At 41.1% G+C, this 18,869-nt stretch overlaps 1 protein-coding gene across 1 annotated transcript; it reads right to left on the bottom strand.

Moving 5' to 3' along the window:
* Window positions 1-3,440: 3,440 nt before the first annotated feature.
* Window positions 3,441-18,650, bottom strand: LOC137278491 (ATP synthase subunit b-like). Its single transcript, XM_067810846.1, has 4 exons — window positions 18,122-18,650; window positions 5,787-5,871; window positions 4,747-5,064; window positions 3,441-4,496 (listed from the first exon to the last, which is right to left on the bottom strand). The coding sequence occupies exons 2-4, from the start codon at window positions 5,841-5,843 to the stop codon at window positions 4,446-4,448; spliced, it is 426 nt and encodes a 141-aa protein (XP_067666947.1). The 5' UTR covers window positions 5,844-5,871; window positions 18,122-18,650; the 3' UTR covers window positions 3,441-4,445.
* Window positions 18,651-18,869: the final 219 nt, after the last annotated feature.

Genomic DNA, 18,869 nt, shown 5'->3' with positions numbered 1-18,869 from the left:
GCAAGCGTGCACAGTGCGTGTACAATCACTGGACCCCGATCACTTCACGAACACATTTAGATAGATAAAATGAATATTATGCAGTCAATAGGGCAAAGACGTCACATATGTGTGGAAAAGTGTGTCATTAACAATATCGGCTCATAGAAATGCTATAAAATCAAACCATAAGAAAAAAAACCTTAGTATTTGTCTACGTGAAACGAAATCGATGATTGCTTCTTTCATGTTTAACCTACCAAACTGAAACTTTCTATTTACAACCATCACAACCTGTGCATTCGTGAAATGCTACTATTTAAACCATACTGTTCCTGTTTCGCAAATGGTGGCTAGATTTTGAACACTGATCTTACATTCGCCACTGATACAAGCATGCGATCACTGCAAATGCACCCCATCCCGACATTCTGCAGGACAGTGGTTCCAAGGGGTGAGTATTGTCTACTCTTATCAGCTTTGGGACGTCAAGACTTTCCTAGACAGTAGTTTGTTTATTTGAAAGTGGTAGGATTACCCTTCCGAGTACCTGTTCTTCAAGGTGGATCTCGCTTTCAAGGTATTTAGTCCCTTTCAAGGTATTTAGTCCCTTTCACGATATTTAGTCCCTTTCAATGCATTTTGTCCCTTTCAGTGCATTTAGTCCCTTTCACGATATTTAGGTCCTCTCAATGTATTTAGTCCCTTTCGCAATATTTAGTCCCTGTCAAGGTATTTAGTACCTTTCACGATATTTAGTCCCTTTAACGATATTTAGGTCCTCTCAATGTATTTAGTCCCTTTCACGATATTTAGTCCCATTCATGATATTTAGGTCCTTTCACTGTATTTTGTTCCTTTCGCGGCATTTCGCCCCTTTCATGGTATTTAGCCCGTTCCAAGGCATGTTTCGAAGTCTTCAGACATACAGTGCGTGCAGTGTGTTTGAAGTCTCCACAAACACAGTCCATGTATTGGTTGGAAGTCTCAATATACACACTACATGTACTTGCCTTGAACTTTCTAAATAGACAGTGCATGAATATGCTTTGAAGTCTCTAAATACACAGTGCATGTATATGGTTTGAAGTCACCAAATACACAGTGCATGCATTATTTTTAAGTCTCCAGACACACAGTGCATGTACATGCTTTCAAGTCTAGAGACACACAGTACATGCACATGCTTTAAATTCTCTTGAAACACAGTACATGCATTAGTTTGAAGTCTGAAGACATGCAGTGCATGTACATGCTTTCAAGTCTACAGACACATGGTACATTCTCATTCACGTCTCCAGATACAGTAGTTTGAAGTCTCCAGACACAGACTGCATGCACACATGCTTTGAAGTCTCCAGATGCACAGTGCTTAGTTTGGAATTTGCCCATTGTCTGTAAATGATTTGTCAGCACAGACACACACAGCACATTTACATAATTTGGTATCTACAGATACACACGTTGCATGAAAATGATTTGGAGTTAACAGACACTTATTGTACCTTTCTGGGAACCTATAGTCAAGCGCTGCTTGTATACAACAGCATCGAAATATGTCTAAATAAAGTCGAAATGTGAGGGATACAGTTAACAAAATAGAAAAAAATGATACCATAAATTGGCTGTATTCATACGTATTTGTGAGTGACACACTGACTGTCAGAAACATCTGAATATAATCTACGGTATGGCAAAGTAAACATGATTTAGCAGTTCGTGGAATACCTGTTATGCTGTTTTGCGATTTCAGTCATTACAAATTCTATGTGAACCAAAGCACGTATCAGGCACCAGACTGCGTAGCAATTCGCAAACACGTGGCCTACATTTTGGGACATTTGCGTTTAAGAAAAGATTTAGATCGTCATCTAAAGTGAAGCTGTATGAACGTTTTAAAGACTGGGATAAATGAAGTTACTCATAATTTTTTAAGAATATTTGTTCCTATCATACATCCCAACTGTTCAGGAAAGACATTGTCCTCTTGATACACACCAACAGTTCAGGGATGGTCCTGTCATCGTGATTCACCCCAACTGTTCAGAGATGGCTTTGTCCTCTTGATACACACCAACAGTTCAGAGCTGGTCCTGTCATCGTGATTCACCCCAACTGTTCAGGAAAGACATTGTCCTCTTGATACACACCAACAGTTCAGGCATGGTCCTGTCATCGTGATTCACTCCAACTGTTCAGAAATGGCTTTGTCCTCTTGGTACACACCAACAGTTCAGGGATGGTCCTGTCATCGTGATTCACTCCAACTGTTTAGAGATGGCTTTGTCCTCTTCATACACACCAACAGTTCAGGGATGGTCCTGTCATCGTGATTCACTCCAACTGTTCAGAGATGGCTTTGTCCTCTTCATACACACCAACAGTTCAGGGATGGTCCTGTCATCGTGATTCACCCCAACTGTTCAGGGATGACCTTGTCCTCTTGATACACACCAACAGTTCAGGGGTGGTCCTGTCATCGTGATTCACTCCAACTGTTCAGAGATGGCTTTGTCCTCTTGATACACTCCAACAGTTCAGGGATGGTCCTGTCATCGTGATTCACCCCAACTGTTCAGGGATGACCTTGTCCTCTTGATACACACCAACAGTTCAGGGATGGTCCTGTCATCATGATTCCCCCCAGCCGTTCAGTGATGCCCTTGTCCTGAGGATACTCTCTCCCCCCCACCCTCCAACTGTTCCGGATTTGTCCTGTCACCACAATGCACCCCACCTGTTCAGTGATGCCCTTGTCCTCTTGGTTGACCCAGACAATTCAGGGATGGTCCTGTCCACATGATACACTCCAACTGTTCATTGATGGTTCTGTCAGGATGATACACCCCAACTGTTCCTTGATGATCCCGTCAACATGATGCACTCCAACTGTTCATTGATGGTTCTGTCAGGATGATACACCCCAACTGTTCCTTGATGATCCCGTCAACATGATGCACTCCAACTGTTCATTGATGGTTCGGTCTGGATGATACACCCCAACTGTTCCTTGATGGTCCCGTCAACATTTAACGTCCATTCACAGGATACACTCCAACAGGTTAGGCCCTGTCAATCTGATACATCACAACTGTTCTGAGATGGCTTGTCCACATGATACACCCAGACTGTTCTGGGATGGTCCTGTCAACAAGATACATCCCCAACTATTCTGGGATGGTGCTTTCAGCATGGTACACCCCAACTGTTCAGGTTAAAGTCTTTTCCCCGTGATACACTTCAGGCGTTCAACGATGGCCATGCGCTTAATACTTCCTTTCATTTTAATTTCGTGCTGAATATTTCCTATATATGTTGGTGTCTTCAAGTGTAGATACATGAATGACACTGCAGACCTTTCATGTTGCTATGGGACAAGTCACTGTTTTTATTTGTTTAATGAAACGTCGTCATATATGTATCAGTTATAACCAAGTGGTCAAATACAACAAGCACAAATATTTGAGATAGATGTATACAAATATTTAATCTCGAACAAACAGTAAAGAAAACTACAGTCGCAACTGGTTCCAACTACGAATAACAGAAATACAGAGACCAAGAACAACCTCGACACAAACTCACCCTCCATGCCTCTCTATCATTCACCTTGTGGTCAAATCTCTTGGCCTTTGCGCAGCGCCCCATGTGAGACTGTCACGTAAACCGTTCCGTTCTGGCACATGCACATCTAATTAAAGGTATGGTCAAGCACTTTTACCAGGTGCTAGAACCAAGGCACAGAGGATTTGATCCACAATGAATGATTCGCCACACATATAGTACTGACCAACTATTAACACTGATGTCAAGCATATGTATATGACAGAACTGGCATATATCTACATACATAAGCACTAATCCATAATGTTCAACTTGCAGGTACATGAAGATAGGTTGTGTCTACTTGTTGTCCTACTAGGACGTGTTACGCCTCGCGGCACAGGGATCACATGTGATACATACTATAGGGTACATGGTACGTCAAACAGACACACATTGCGGCTGTCATTTTGTACACCTTCACTACATGGAAGAAGGCACCTAAATGCTATGTTTTGTCAAAAAAGCCCTCTGCTGACAATCACTCGTCTTTGCTGATTGCATTTAAACCAATATATTTTCCAAAATATAGTGCACTTGTTCCAATCTATTATCCATAGTCAATATATTTTAAAGCAGTGTCGTGTGTCATTTACAAAGCAATACTGCATCACTTTCCCATGCCGTGAAGAGAATTGATATAAGGGAGACAACTCGTCTATACTCGACAGCAGATTGTTATCAATGATATGTTTCTGCCGGAGAAGTAACGGCGTTTTCTTTGTCCGTTAACCAGCTGAGACCGTGCAGTCCCTGCCGCGAGATGCAGATATGTATTTATTTGAGTGAACTGTCACATTGTTCTCACAAAGTCGAGAGAGGATGAAACTGAAGCGACACAACAGTCCGTAAGATGAGGAATGCTAGAGGCCAAGCTTAGACACGCCGCCGGACAACAGGCCACCGGCTGCATCCTGAAACGGACAAACGAACTGGGTATAGTACACAGTGAGGGTCCTTCACGTCTAAAACACATTTGTATATGTAAGCCATGAAACATCCAAAAGGAGGCGTGGTAGCATAATTGTTAAAAGCGTTTGCTTGTCGGGCAGAATTCCCGGCTTCGATTTCCCTTTGGGTGCAATGTGTGATGCCCACATTATATAAGATCTTGCTGAAATATAGCTACATGTGGTGTGGCACAACACCTCTTTGCCAACTAACCTTGATATTCCCGAGTCCCTCCCCCGACGTGAGCTTTGCCAGCTGGCTCTTGAGTTCCGACACCTGCTTCAGAGCATCCTCAGCCTGCTTCTTGAGCTTTGCTATCTGATCCATGAGTCCAGCCTTGGTCTCTTCTGCTTCCTTCTTTACGGTCTCTACTTCCTTTTTGGCATTAGTGACCTCTTCCTCGGCCTTGACCTTGACCTCTTCCACCTGTTTCTTGGCACTCTCAGCCTCGTTCTTGTATTCCTCTACCTCCGTCTTATACTTCTCGACATCTTCCTCCAGCTTCGTCTTAGCGGCCTCCAAGTCGCCAATCTGTCCCAAAATAGATGGTATTTGTAGCTAAATATCTGTCGCTTGCTTCATTTGGTCACTTCATCGAACACTTTCCTACAGAAATATGGTCCAAAGGAAGAAGTGTCTTGATGATGGGCAGCTATTTTACAAATTCATGTAGCAAAAGAAGAACTCACGTCCTTGTGGTAGTTAACAGCTTTTAGCCAAATGATCTTGTGTCATGAAACATAATATTTTCCCAGCTACATACAACTACCAACTCTGATATTTCCCAGAACCTGCTTTGGGAGACAAAGTCAACGTGTCTTTCTAAACGTAGCTGGCTTCCCCCATGTTCATGTACAGCATATGACATAGAAATGGATACTATAGGTTATGCATGTAAATAGTTAATTACGTAATGATAACATTGTTGTACAAAGAGTATTTGCATGGTGACCAAGCAGTGTTGAAATGACAATGAATTTATCCCCCTTTGAGTTTTAACAAACAAGTAAAATATGCAACTAATCTTTTATACATGGTTGACAGGAAGAATACACTCTCAAGTGTAAAAGCACGGCATGATCGCCATAGTATCTGATGATCACAGTGTTTTATGCACAGGCATGTGGAAGTACGTAAAAATGGCATGAATCTGCCAGGCAACATAATAAAGATGGTTTGTGGACAAAGTGAGCTTTGTGTTTAGCCAATGCCCTGTCCATGTCAAGCTAGCATGTGCCATCACTTGTCGTTACCTTGTTTTTCATGAGGTCTTTGGCCTGGCTGCCCTTCCTTCCAAGTCCAAACGGCATTGTGTCAGGATAAGTGGTTTGAACGTGTCTGCAAGGCAAATGAAAGTCTGAGTTACTGATGAACGAAAGCATTACATTGGAACGTGGATTTGAACAGACCATCAGTTAAGACGTATAGTTATATTCTCTCAACAGAAGGAAACCGGACACGTTCTACACATTATCAATGTAGTGAAACATCTGGGCATAGTCAACCATTCACTGGGCATCTCGGGAAAACCCCAGACGTCCTCTGTAGAACCTTGATGACAGCTGTCTTGGTGCCTACACGAATGGCCTGCATGACGTCACTGGTCAATGCATCTTGCAGCTATTTCTCCAATGTGAATATATACCATTAACACGTAGTGACATTGGATTTACAAGATCGATAAGATTGATTCGTTACGTTGTCAAATTGTTTGGGGAAACTTCGGAATATACACTGAAAGTTACGGATTATTCATGAAGAATGGCCTGCAACAGTTCTGAACATGAGCCAGTCTAAGTAAACTTAGTCTCAGTGTATTTCGTTACACTCCACCACTGAGTCTAACAAAACCTAGTAGAAAATCGCGTCAGGTAACCTTTGAGCGACCAATGGCCGTCCAATCAAACGGTCAAATAGATTTCACCAATCAGACTATTTAGGGATCGGAGGGACTTTCAAAATATTCAGGTCACTGACACAGATCTCTCCACAAACAAAAATCTGCATATAACACGGTTGTTTGACCTGCAGTATATACGCTTTGGGGTTTCTGTTGACATGGTTACCATTAGCTAATATTTCCGCAAGATGACATCCTTGAATATTGCCAAAAACACCATTTTCAGCGACTGTTTACTCACCGTCGTCATGGTTGTACGTACGCCGTGTGCATCACCCGGAAGCGAGCGTACGCTATATAGCATATCGTTCGGGTACGAAACCTTTTCGAGATAAAAGGTTCAAAAGGTATGTGCGAATGTCCACTTTCGCGATTTGGTAAGCTGTGTTCTGATTGGTCAATCTCAAAGGTTACGTGACGCGACCTCCCATAAGGTTTTGTTAGACACAGTACTGGAGTGTAACGAAAAGTACTGAGGATAGGTTTACTTAGACTGGAACATGAGTGTACTCAGATTTTTATATTATTATTGATTTTTGTATATTAATTCACAAGACAAACGATACCACTAGCTAGTCTTCGATCATGCATAAACAAAACCGTACTGGTGTCCAGATATGAAGTGCATGAAATGCATTAGCATTTTACACAAATCTGTTGAGATATTCCTCAGGTGTTTACGAGCAAATTGCATTCTATGTAAGCGGGGTAATAGCTCATATCAACACACACCGTGACAACACTAAATAGGAAACTAGTTGTGATTGCTATTCGACCTCAGTTGACCCCATGCAGTTCCCCTTGGCGACAACAGATGCCAAATCGGCATCCCTCGTGTACAACACGCCCGACTTGTCCTCACAGCCAAATACAAGTAATATCAGTCATGGGCCATCGACTTAACTTTGATCTCACGACTTTGTCCTCGGTTGCGGTTTATACGGCATCTGTGCTACTTTCGGGTAACTTCACAGGTGAGTCATCGATAGACTTGCTGACAGTCTGGTCGTGCTGTGGTGCATTGTGGGACAGTTGCTTTTGTTACGAAGCAGTGAGTCATACTATGTACTATTGATCAGCGTACCTTTATAACAGAATCAACACATGCATGCTTAACTGGCAACAGTGCTCTGTCATTATGACATATACCATTAAAAAGTAGGGGGTTTGGATTTAAAAGACTGAACAAATACAAATGAAGAAGACATGAAGGAAACAGATGAAGAAGAGAAATTAAGGGAAAATGTGACAATTCATTCCATGCCTTTGGAAATGTTTCATTTCAAATATATACTAGTATATATTACTTTGTATCATATGCATCGGCATCGGCTAGTGGTATATACCTACTTTTTTAAAATAGTATATAATGACATCTCAATTCCTGATACATGGATGCCTTCCATCCAGTCCTTGTGATGCTTTTTAAACTGAATAATTTTTTTATATATTTATTATGCAAAGAGATGTCCCATTTATTTAGAAAGCCTCGAAGAAAAGACTAACCTAAATACCTCTACGAGAGACAGGACTTGTTCATTGTACACAATCTTAAGACGCAAGGGCTTGGTCTTGAAAGATGCTATACAACACAAAGCTAGAGGTCATAGAGATCTCCCCGAGATGAGGCCAGTGCAATTAAACACACCCCTGCTCTCCTGCTTGGTTGCTGGAGGGGATCATGAGCGGATAGACACACGTACCTGGAGTATTTAATTCGCTGTTTGTTCATCCTGAGCAGAATGCTTATCATGGCTTGATTGTAACAAAATAACGCGAACATACGAAGGTATATAACAGATTCTCTGCACTGGGTTACGAGGACCTGGCGTATTTGGAGTGTGAGGGTGGGATAGACAGGCACAGGTGGGAGGAACTTTTTGAATTTAAGCCGACAATACGTAATGTGAATTCCACTCCTTCATGCAATGTGTTTGGCTTGATAGTCTGTCTCGTCGTGGGTAAAGAGTATAACCTGGTGGCAAATACTGGTAATTAAATCAAAGGTCTAAAGATTGTTAGAAATATGAACAAAATGGTCCTAAAATATTCAAAATATGTGTTAATTGAAATAATCATGGAATTAAATGTTTCAGTGTAATGGCTTTTTAGGACGCTTGTCGGGGTTTTCAATTAACTGCGACGGGATGTGGTGGTATCGTACGTTCAGTTTTTATTGTAAATCCCGTCTGACATTCAACCGAAATTTTGAGTGAGTGTTGTTTCACGACTTATTCGGCAAGATTCCAGCTATGTGGCGGCGGTCTGTAAATAATCGAGTTTGGACCAGAAAATCCAGATATCAACAGTATGAGCATTGATCTGCGAAATTAGGAACCTATGACATGTGTCAACCAAGTCAGCGAGCCTGACCACCCGATCCCGTTAGTTGCCTCTTACGACAAGCGTAGTCGCCTTTTAATGGCAAGCATGGGTTGCTGAAGGCCTATTCTATCCCGGGATCTTCACGGGTCGTAAGACATAGACTTTCTTTTACTTTTTATCATATCATTTCAGTCACTAGGTGAATCCATCAGTTCGGCATATGAACTGAAGTAAATGGACCAATTTGTCAGCCATTTTGTAAAATATGTGATACATCAGACATGTTGTACATTACCTAACTGGAAATGTCACTCATTTTATAGACTGACTATGACACATACACAGGATATGATAAGCATATATGAGACTATAAACAAATCAGAAGGATTGTCACAAGGGCATAGCAGGCTCGAACAGCTTAAAAAGATCAAGTGATGTGGGTTGCAAAATCAGCAGAATGTTCGTATTGCCATCGATCAGTTCCATATCTGGTAAGTAGCTAGCCCTTTCCTGGCAGAAATCTTGTGGCAGATCAGACCACGGGGGTTTGATTATTGTGGAGACTCTTTATGGCAGAATTTAAGCGTTTACCTTTGCAGATATTTACTTATCGGATGATCCTCTGGTGATGTATGTCAAGACTCATGATGAAAGCGAGAAATTGGACTGTTGTTGGACTGAATCTGAAATTTGAGGTAGATTTTGTTGATGGCAATGGGAGTCAACCAGGAGAAGTTCTTCACCAAGCCTGTCCTTTGTGGAGATGGTGATGTATGTCAAGACTCATGATGCTAGCGAGAAATTCCACAACTAAGGTTGTGGGACTGAATCTGAAATTTGAGGTAGATTTTGTAGATGGCAATGGGAGTCAACCAGGAGAAGTTCTTCACCAAGCCTGTCCTTTGTGGAGATGGTGATGTATGTCAAGACTCATGATGCTAGCGAGAAATTCCACAACCATGGTTGTTGTACTGAATCTGAAATTTGAGGTAGATTTTGTTGATGGCAATGGGAGTCAACCAGGAGAAGTTCTTCACCAAGCCTGTCCTTTGTGGAGATGGTGATGTATGTCAAGACTCATGATGCTAGCGAGAAATTCCACAACCATGGTTGTGGGACTGAATCTGAAATTTGAGGTAGATTTTGTTGATGGCAATGGGAGTCAACCAGGAGAAGTTCTTCACCAAGCCTGTCCTTTGTGGAGATGGTGATGTATGTCAAGACTCATGATGCTAGCGAGAAATTCCACAACCATGGTTGTGGGACTGAATCTGAAATTTGAGGTAGATTTTGTTGATGGCAATGGGAGTCAACCAGGAGAAGTTCTTCACCAAGCCTGTCCTTTGTGGAGATGGTGATGTATGTCAAGACTCATGATGCTAGCGAGAAATTCCACAACCATGGTTGTGGGACTGAATCTGAAATTTGAGGTAGATTTTGTTGATGGCAATGGGAGTCAACCAGGAGAAGTTCTTCACCAAGTCTGTCCTTTGTGGAGATGGTGATGTATGTCAAGACTCATGATGATCTGCGCATTTGGGAACTTATGACATGTGTGAACCAAGTCAGCGAGCATGATCTTCTTTGTCATGAGTACGACAAACATGGGATACTGAAGATCAGTTCTAACCAGGATCTTCACGGGTAGAAATTAACAGTATACAAGTATATGCAAACAAACATTGAAAACACGTTACATATATTTGCATGTGTGACATACATTGCCCGCGCATGTTTTAAACAAGGACTGTACTTGACAACGCTAGAGTGTCCCGCTACAGTAAAAGTCAACATGCACACGTCGTGCACGATACCCGCCCACAGACACACTCACCAAACACAGACACGCCCATTTGCCGGTGTAGCGTATATTTAGAAGACACTTAGACTGGTAGCTAAACTCGATTCCTGTGTGTTCTAACGGTATATTCACCTTTTTCAGTGTGCCTTGTACTCATAATTACAGAGTGACAGGTTGAGAACCGAAAGAATATATGTACAGTATCCTATTTTATAACCATGTCAACAATGTATGATTACTTGGCACTTGTGGTCTCACCTAAGGCAGGTGAGTTTGTATCACCTTGTGAATGGATTTGGCGCAACATACATGCACATCTTATTATTATTACTTAAAGAGCAACTAATTACTTCAATACACGACATGGAAAGTGATTACTGACATATTATTGTGACAACTACAGTGATTACGTCCATAGTAACACGGCAGTGTAAGTGATTTCTTCCACAGTAACAAGTGGTTACTTCCATGGTAACACAATGTAAGTGATTACTTCCATAGTAACACGACACTGTCAGTGATTACTTCCACAGTAACACGACACTGTAAGTGATTACTTCCACAGTAACACGACACTGTAAGTGATTACTTCCACAGTAACACGACACTGTAAGTGATTACTTCCACAGTAACACGACACTGTAAGTGATTACTTCCACAGTAACACGACACCGTAAGTGATTACTTCTACAGTTGCACGGCAACAAAACACCACAACGAATGTGATTAAGTCCATAGGAAAATCACAAAAATGATTACTGTCATACTAACGAGAACAAATATAATGTTCAGAATTTCTTTCATAGTAACATAAAATGAAAACAATTACTTGAACTCGAGGTAAAATATACATTTCAGAATGTGGGTTAGACTTGTCTATCCCCGACACAATCGGCAGTACTTCAACAACATGTTTTGTTACAGTATTAACACACATATGTTGTACTTGAATTTGTTGCATACACAGCCTGTGCAGCTCATGTTATGTTTATACCATATGATTCATTCTGGTCCCTATTCCTAACGACGGGCATCTGCAACAGCTTGTCACACAATTTTATGACAATTCCTCTGTCGTGTAGTGTAGCCTTCTCGGGTTATAAGGAATAACATAGCTCATCCTCTACAGTCAGCAGTCGAGCCATTTCATGAAAGAAATGCGAAAGAAAGTTAGGAGCTATTTGTGACCGTTATCGCTTCATCATAATTTTATGCTTCACCAAGTTCGTGATAAAATGCAATATTAGCTAAAGATGATATTAAGTTGGTCTACTGTCTTGTTCCAAAACACAATGTCGCTTAAAACTGATGTTTCATCTCGGCTCCACTGTTGCCAAACAAAACTTAAACGGGTTTCCCGCACGTGACTGTCACGTAACAAATCTAAATCTAGACTTGGCTTAACCACTGAACACATATACATATTTTTTTAATAAAAACTAATAATTCTGTTTAACATGGAGAGGAGACCAAGTCAGTCTGGAGGACATCTAGACTTCATTTAAAGTTTTAGCACTTCAGGAAGAGCTGGGCGAAAGGTAAAATACCACTGTCCATGAACTGTGAGACGGGCTATATCTTACTTACACATTAGACGCATGTCTTTTCGCGTTTATGTCCGATTTAAGTCAATGCCAAATGTATGTATATTCGACCTGCATGTCAGCTTTATGCCACAGGGATTGTGGACATGCGATTATGTGGTATATTGTTACTTCATTGCTGCTCAGTAGATCACATGAATAGTAGAATACGCTGACTGATCGCATGTTGTAACCATTTCTTTGATAGATAACATAAAACTGCCAGCATTATTTAAATGTGTTATATTATTCCCATACCTTCGTGACACATCCAAGTTTCACTGGAGTTGGCACATCACTGTCAATACACCGTTATCTGTTAAAATTACCATCAAAATACACCTGCTGTTCAAGACATAATAGGTTGAAAACAGTAAAATGGTAACTTGCACATGTAGGAATTTCAAGAACGCTATTCATCTCAACACCTGGATACCATGCTGATAGACCCACCCGACGAGTGGTTAATGTGGGGAAGATACACTGGTGGATACCAGAGTGTTTAATATTAGTTTCCTACTGATTTGATATCAGAGTGACGGCACATAAAAAGTGCAATCTGATTATAATACGGTACAAGTGTTACCTGTACGGTGGCAGGGGCTGTTCAGGTTATGTTCAGTGACTCACCATTTAGGCAATATCTAGATGCCTGGAAGGAAGCCAATAAACCCTCCCGAATTCGTCATACACAGGGCAAACGTCGGCTACACTTGTTGAACGTAATATTCTTGGAATGTGTCTACTGCAGCGTTCAGTAAGAATGGTTCATGCTAACTGAATCTGTCGCAGAGCCGACACCACTGTCCAGTGAGGCCCTGAGGCATCACTGATTATCTCCGGATACATGTATATGTAACACAAGCTTAATTCCATTCAGAATTGTTCCTTTCTATATGTTTTCATCAGTATATGCAATGGTTGCTTGTTTTCAGCCGACGTGTATTTGTTTACTAGAGCAACACTAGTCACAAAACTCAAACCGTGTCCGGTGTTTGCTGCATATATACCGCATTGCGAAATGCCGTGCACATATCACACCTATGATCAACAGAAATGCATGATGTCAAACACGGCTGAGTTGCATCAACATAGCCTTATTACTTTCCGATTTAATTAGGAGATAAACATCATGTGTTGGCCAATTTCCGGGTGTTATTGAGTATTTGAAGCACGGGAATGCATTTGGAACCGACGGCGTCAGCCGGAGGTTTCAAATGAAATATTCCCGTGCCTCAAATACTCAATAACACCCGGAAATTGGCCAACACATGATGTTTATCGACATTGTAAACACAAAAGTAAACAATGGGGTTTTAGTGTCTGCACTCGTTTACATCGAATACGGACACAGCAGTGAAGTGTCATCAGCTGGCCGTTTCAGCTGGTTCTCATGGTAGCATTTGGAGTTGCTCATTTGTGACGTCATTCTAACTTTACGTCACAATATGATTTGAATGACGTCACCACTGTTGATGACACAACAAAACAATTGTTTACGTGTCAATACGCGGTGAATAGTCTTTCAGTTTCCGGGAATCTAATACCATTTAATCATGTTTTTCAACCAATCAGATTACAGAACACAGTAACTTTTTTTGGTTTACAATTCACCTTGACATACAAACTGACGTATGCTGTTCAAAGATCACATTACTCAACCTAATAGAATGTGATGGTAGACCCTTCTAGCCAGTAACGGCGTCTTGCCCATGAAGCAGGGAATAGAAAACGACCCAGTGACCCTGGTAATAGTGTTTCCCTTAACGCAATGAATGTGCATTTGAAAATCGGAACCCGATACATCATATTTACATAAGCAGGCCATGTTTGTTACATATGCAGTCCATGATGGTTACATAAACAGTCTTTGTAAAATATGCAGTCCATTAATTGTTACACATGCAGTCTGAGTGTATTACACAGACAATCCATGTTTGTAACATGCAGTCAGTGTGTATTACACAAACAATCCATGTTTGTAACATGCAGTCAGTGTGTATTACACAAACACTCCATGTTTGTAACATGTAGTCAGTGTGTATTACATAAACAACCCATGTTTGTTACACATGCAGCCAGTGTGTATTACATAAACAATCAATGTTTGTAACATGCAGTCAGCGTGTATTACATAAACAATCTATGTTTGTTACACATGCAGCCAGTGTGTGTCATAAAAGCAGTCCATGTTTGTTACATAAAGTCAGTGTGTGTTACACAAACAGTCCCCATGTTGGGAACATATGTAGTATATGTTTGTTAAACTTGCAGTCCGATCCCTGTTTGTAACATTGTAGTCAATGCTTGTAACATATGTTGTTCATGTCTGTCACAGAGTTGACAGAACACAAGGGCGGCACAAGAATCGTCTACTGCCCTGTGTGACTACTGACTGTGCAAATATGACAAAAATGCAATGGAGGGATTGCCCCGTGGGCACAGACTGTCGCGGATAATAGCGTGACTGGCGGAAAACAACAATAACACTCTTGTACGGTGCAGGACATTGAAATACTGTGTCCATGATCAGGGCTAGTGGGCGGAAAGGTTTAAACTATGCATGGATATTACTGTAGTATTACCACAGGTGAAAAGAGAACGTCATTATTCAAAGACGGCTAGTAACATTGACTGACCGATGCATTTTTAATGCAGCTGACCATGATCAGTTAGAATAATTCATTGAAGATATTTTCGCATTTTATCCCTTTGTACATTGTTGTAAAGGTTACTTTGCCCCTAAAACGTCTCTGTTTAAATAACGCTCCTGCAAGGTGAACAATTAAGTTCAGCAATGAACGTAAGTCCCTTGAATTAGATTCACTCTATTCGATAACTCTCCATCAAAGACCATCGCCATAAGACAATGCAATGATCCTTCTGAAAGGCCCCTCATCTGAGAACCGGTTTGTAATTAATTAATGTAGGAAAGTTATCTCGGTTCTAAGCTGCAAGAAATCAATGTCAGTAGTCAGTTTAATGTAGGTCAGCGAAGGTATCCATAGTGCAGTCAGGCGTATCTTTTTCATCTACATGACCTGACACTGAATATCGACAACTCCGTCTCCCTAAAGCATTACTCAAACCAAGCTTATCCATCCCTGGCAAGCTCCGCACACTGTAATTCCCATCAATTCTATTTATACACCAGCAATATGCAGCGTTGTAGGATGCGCATGACCGATCTCACTGGGTGTCGCTCAAGTACTGGGTCAGAGATATGTATTGACGAGAGTTTCTGTATTACTACGCACAAACAAGGTTATCATGACCTGTTACTTTCTAAAAGCTGTATTTTCTAAAGGTGTTTCTTGAATTAGGTTGCAGTGTGATTTAAAGGGAGTAATCGTGTCCTACTATTGTTCAAAGGACTGGCGTCATGTGCTGTGGCGAGCCTGTGACCGTGATGTACTTTGGTGCACAAACAAGCCGAGCACTTCAGCTCTATCACCACCCTGGCTGGGAACCGGCCTAATGTGCTGCTGTAGTCTCTGTTAACTGCCTCGATAAACACAAACATATGCTAGTTTGCAAGCATAAATCGCCCATTTTTCATGTACACATTACAGTGCATTCAATGATAAATAGAGAGCGGTTGGTGAAATGGCGAAACGACAATTTCGTAATGAACCATGTAAAAGCGTTCCATATGTGTGCGTTTTGACCTGTGACGAGATGACAAAGAGCTCAATTTTATTACGATGTATGATGTAACCAACTAAAATGGTAATAAACAAACTAATCAGTATATTGGTATGGATTAGTAACGATAATGATCATCCTCAAAATGATGGCGAAGAAGAGGATAATTGTGTTCATGAACAAGAAACTCACAATTGTATTCTTTATTTTAAGGAGATGTTTATTTGCGGAAACAACACCCACCAATTCCTTGTTCTGACGGGTTAGGGGATGGGGTAGCCTGATGGATAAAGTGTCCGCTCGTCAAGCTGAAGACCCGGGTTCGACTCCCCACATAGCTACATAGCTAGCCAACATTTGGTGTCCCCTCTCGTGATGTTGTTGGAATATTGCTAAAAGCGGGCTAAAACAATATTCACTCACTTTGGCGAATAAATCCCGCAAGGTAATGCTAACGATGATGGCAGAAGTGTTATATGTTCATGCAGCACAAACACAAACAGAAAAACAAACACCATACACGAACAGTCCCCAACACAGGCACAGTAAGCCTCCTATGACATACTCGGCGTAATACCCAGCTACAGCAAATGGAACACAATACTACAAATACACCATGTGTCCCTGAATGGCATCGTCATCGACGATGTAGGGTTCGAATCCCATCCTAATAATGTGTTTGGGATTCTTACCACCATACTCGTGAAGCAGGTGAAACCTACATCACGTGACACCTCGGTGACCCCAAGTTTTCCCCCAACAGGGCGGGACGTATAAATAATAGTTAGAATCTATGAAGAGAAATCTTAGTGTCAAAGAAGGCTCGGAGCAAGCGTAGTGAGCGAGCTTTATGATTGGCTGAAAAAGCTGGTAATGTTCTAGCTACGTTTATAACAAACTCGCTCATCATGAATTTAACGAACATGTTTTTAGGCTTGGCCATCTGCTGTGTATGTTAGTGGTCGTACGTAAAGCGAACTATACTTTTAACGAAGTAACATCACTGATCCATGCGAGGTCGTAATACCCGCAGCACTCTGTAACTAGAATACTGACCACTGTCATTTAAAAACAAACTCACTCGTGATCTGTTTGATTGGCAATTTAGACGTTGGTGAGTCATTCAAAATTAACTCACCCTTACAAACTCATTCACTCGGCAACAGTTCAAAATTCCACAGCCATGACATGCTAAATAAATTGTTGGTTTTTATCTTCACGTGAACGGCGTGTCAAGGTAACATCTACGCATCGTTGATCAGTATTGTCAGCGGATCGTGGCAGTCCGGGGATCTATAAACTTCCTCACACGTTTCAAATCATGATGGTTGTCAATGACAACTGCCACTATCTGCCATTTTATGGCCTGTGGCGGTTGGGAGTGTCTAGAATGGAATCAGAATATGACAGATGATGACGGAGTGCTACCCCTAGCCGCTCTGTACTCGAAAGGAAACATATTCAACACTTAAACGTACAACCATAGCCTCAGAAATTAAACTCGCTACAGTTCAGTTTGTCTGTTGTCTAAATTACTTCCATATTTGGCACCGATAACGTAAGTATCATTTAAAATCCAAAATCTGTTGCAAATAAATACGTTGTTACCAGTCAATGTTAACATAAATCATTCATTATTTCGTTGTAATAATCCTATGAACAGTTGGCAGGGGAAACGGGTTTCGTCTCCAGCAAATCACGCTCTGGTGAGCACAACATTATGAAGCAAGTTCCGCTACTCTAGATACATATATTATCAAACATTCTAAAGATATAATATCAAAGGCATCCTTTGAGTCACCGCAGGCTGCACGCCTCTGGATGATGTGTGAATCATTCCTTAACATCCCCTCGAGATCACCCCCTCCCTGTTCCTAAAATGCATCACAGGTGTTTTGTTTAACCCGTTTAAATGTGCCTTTGGGACCAATTCTGTCTGTCGACGAAACATCCTGTATTAAAATAGCTTTTTTTGTAATTTTATGTAGATTAAGCCATTATCCAAACTGTGAAGGTAAGTGGTCAGTTTTCAGCAAATAGCGCTGCGTTATCTAAACACGTACAGGTTCTTGGTGATAACTAACAGATATATAATATACTCTAGCATCAACACATTGCACAAGATACACAGGACCTTTCGGATACATCCGCCATTATAATTTATTGATTGTTTTATCGGTCAATGAAGATGCACCCAAGTTATTTATACCTTTAGCGTTGTTAATTGTACTTTCTCAACCGCATTTGTATTCATCAAAAATACAAACATATTAAGACGATGTTCAACGTGTTTTCTTATATACAAACTATTGAAGGAGCAAGATAGCAACTTACCTGTGCGAGGAGCAAGCAACCTGTTTGCGAACACGAGACGCTCCTGGTGCTCGATTGCCTGGGACGCGCTTTGTGAGGCTCTCGAGGGATACCCACGCAGCCGGGAATTTTATTTTACACTTCCGAGGCTTGCAGGGAACCGAATTCTGTTATTCGTCGTGAAATGGGTGTCTATTTTTACTATGCTACCTGACGCATAGTCTTTGCTTACTTTAGAGTGCGATATTTATCGCACAATGATGACGTAATGTGTATGATTTATATCATTTGGTTTTGCCATTAATCATCACACAGCCGGTTTTAGGTTGTTTCCCATATATTTGCATACATTAAAACATTCCATTGATTGATGGCATAGTTTAACGGCGAGGCAAAATAGGTAGAACTCTCTATAGGTATACGAACTATACATGGATGAATTTAGAAATATTAGTTGAGAAACAATAACATTTTTGATATAGTATTTGTGTCAACAATAAATGTTTCATCGCTTGGGCGAACTCTCCTCATGTGACTCATAGTAGAGAATCCCTGGGTGAGCTAGCTGTAGAACCACCGTCTGAATCTGTTACTGTGCATGTATTAGGCAGTCGGAGAATACGGAGCGTACAAAAGTGCACAGGTGTCTGGTTTGTAGTGAATGTAGGTGTCTAACATGTTGGGTGTGTCATAAGAGTTTGGTGAACAGTTTGGACTGTAGTGGATACATAGGTGTCATGAGTGTATTGTGTACAGGTGTTTGGACTGT

This window comes from Haliotis asinina, chromosome 3, assembly GCF_037392515.1.
Source record: "Haliotis asinina isolate JCU_RB_2024 chromosome 3, JCU_Hal_asi_v2, whole genome shotgun sequence".
NCBI lineage: Eukaryota > Metazoa > Mollusca > Gastropoda > Lepetellida > Haliotidae > Haliotis > Haliotis asinina.
Note: the sequence above shows the minus strand (reverse complement) of the source record. Positions and strands in the feature narration are given on the sequence as shown.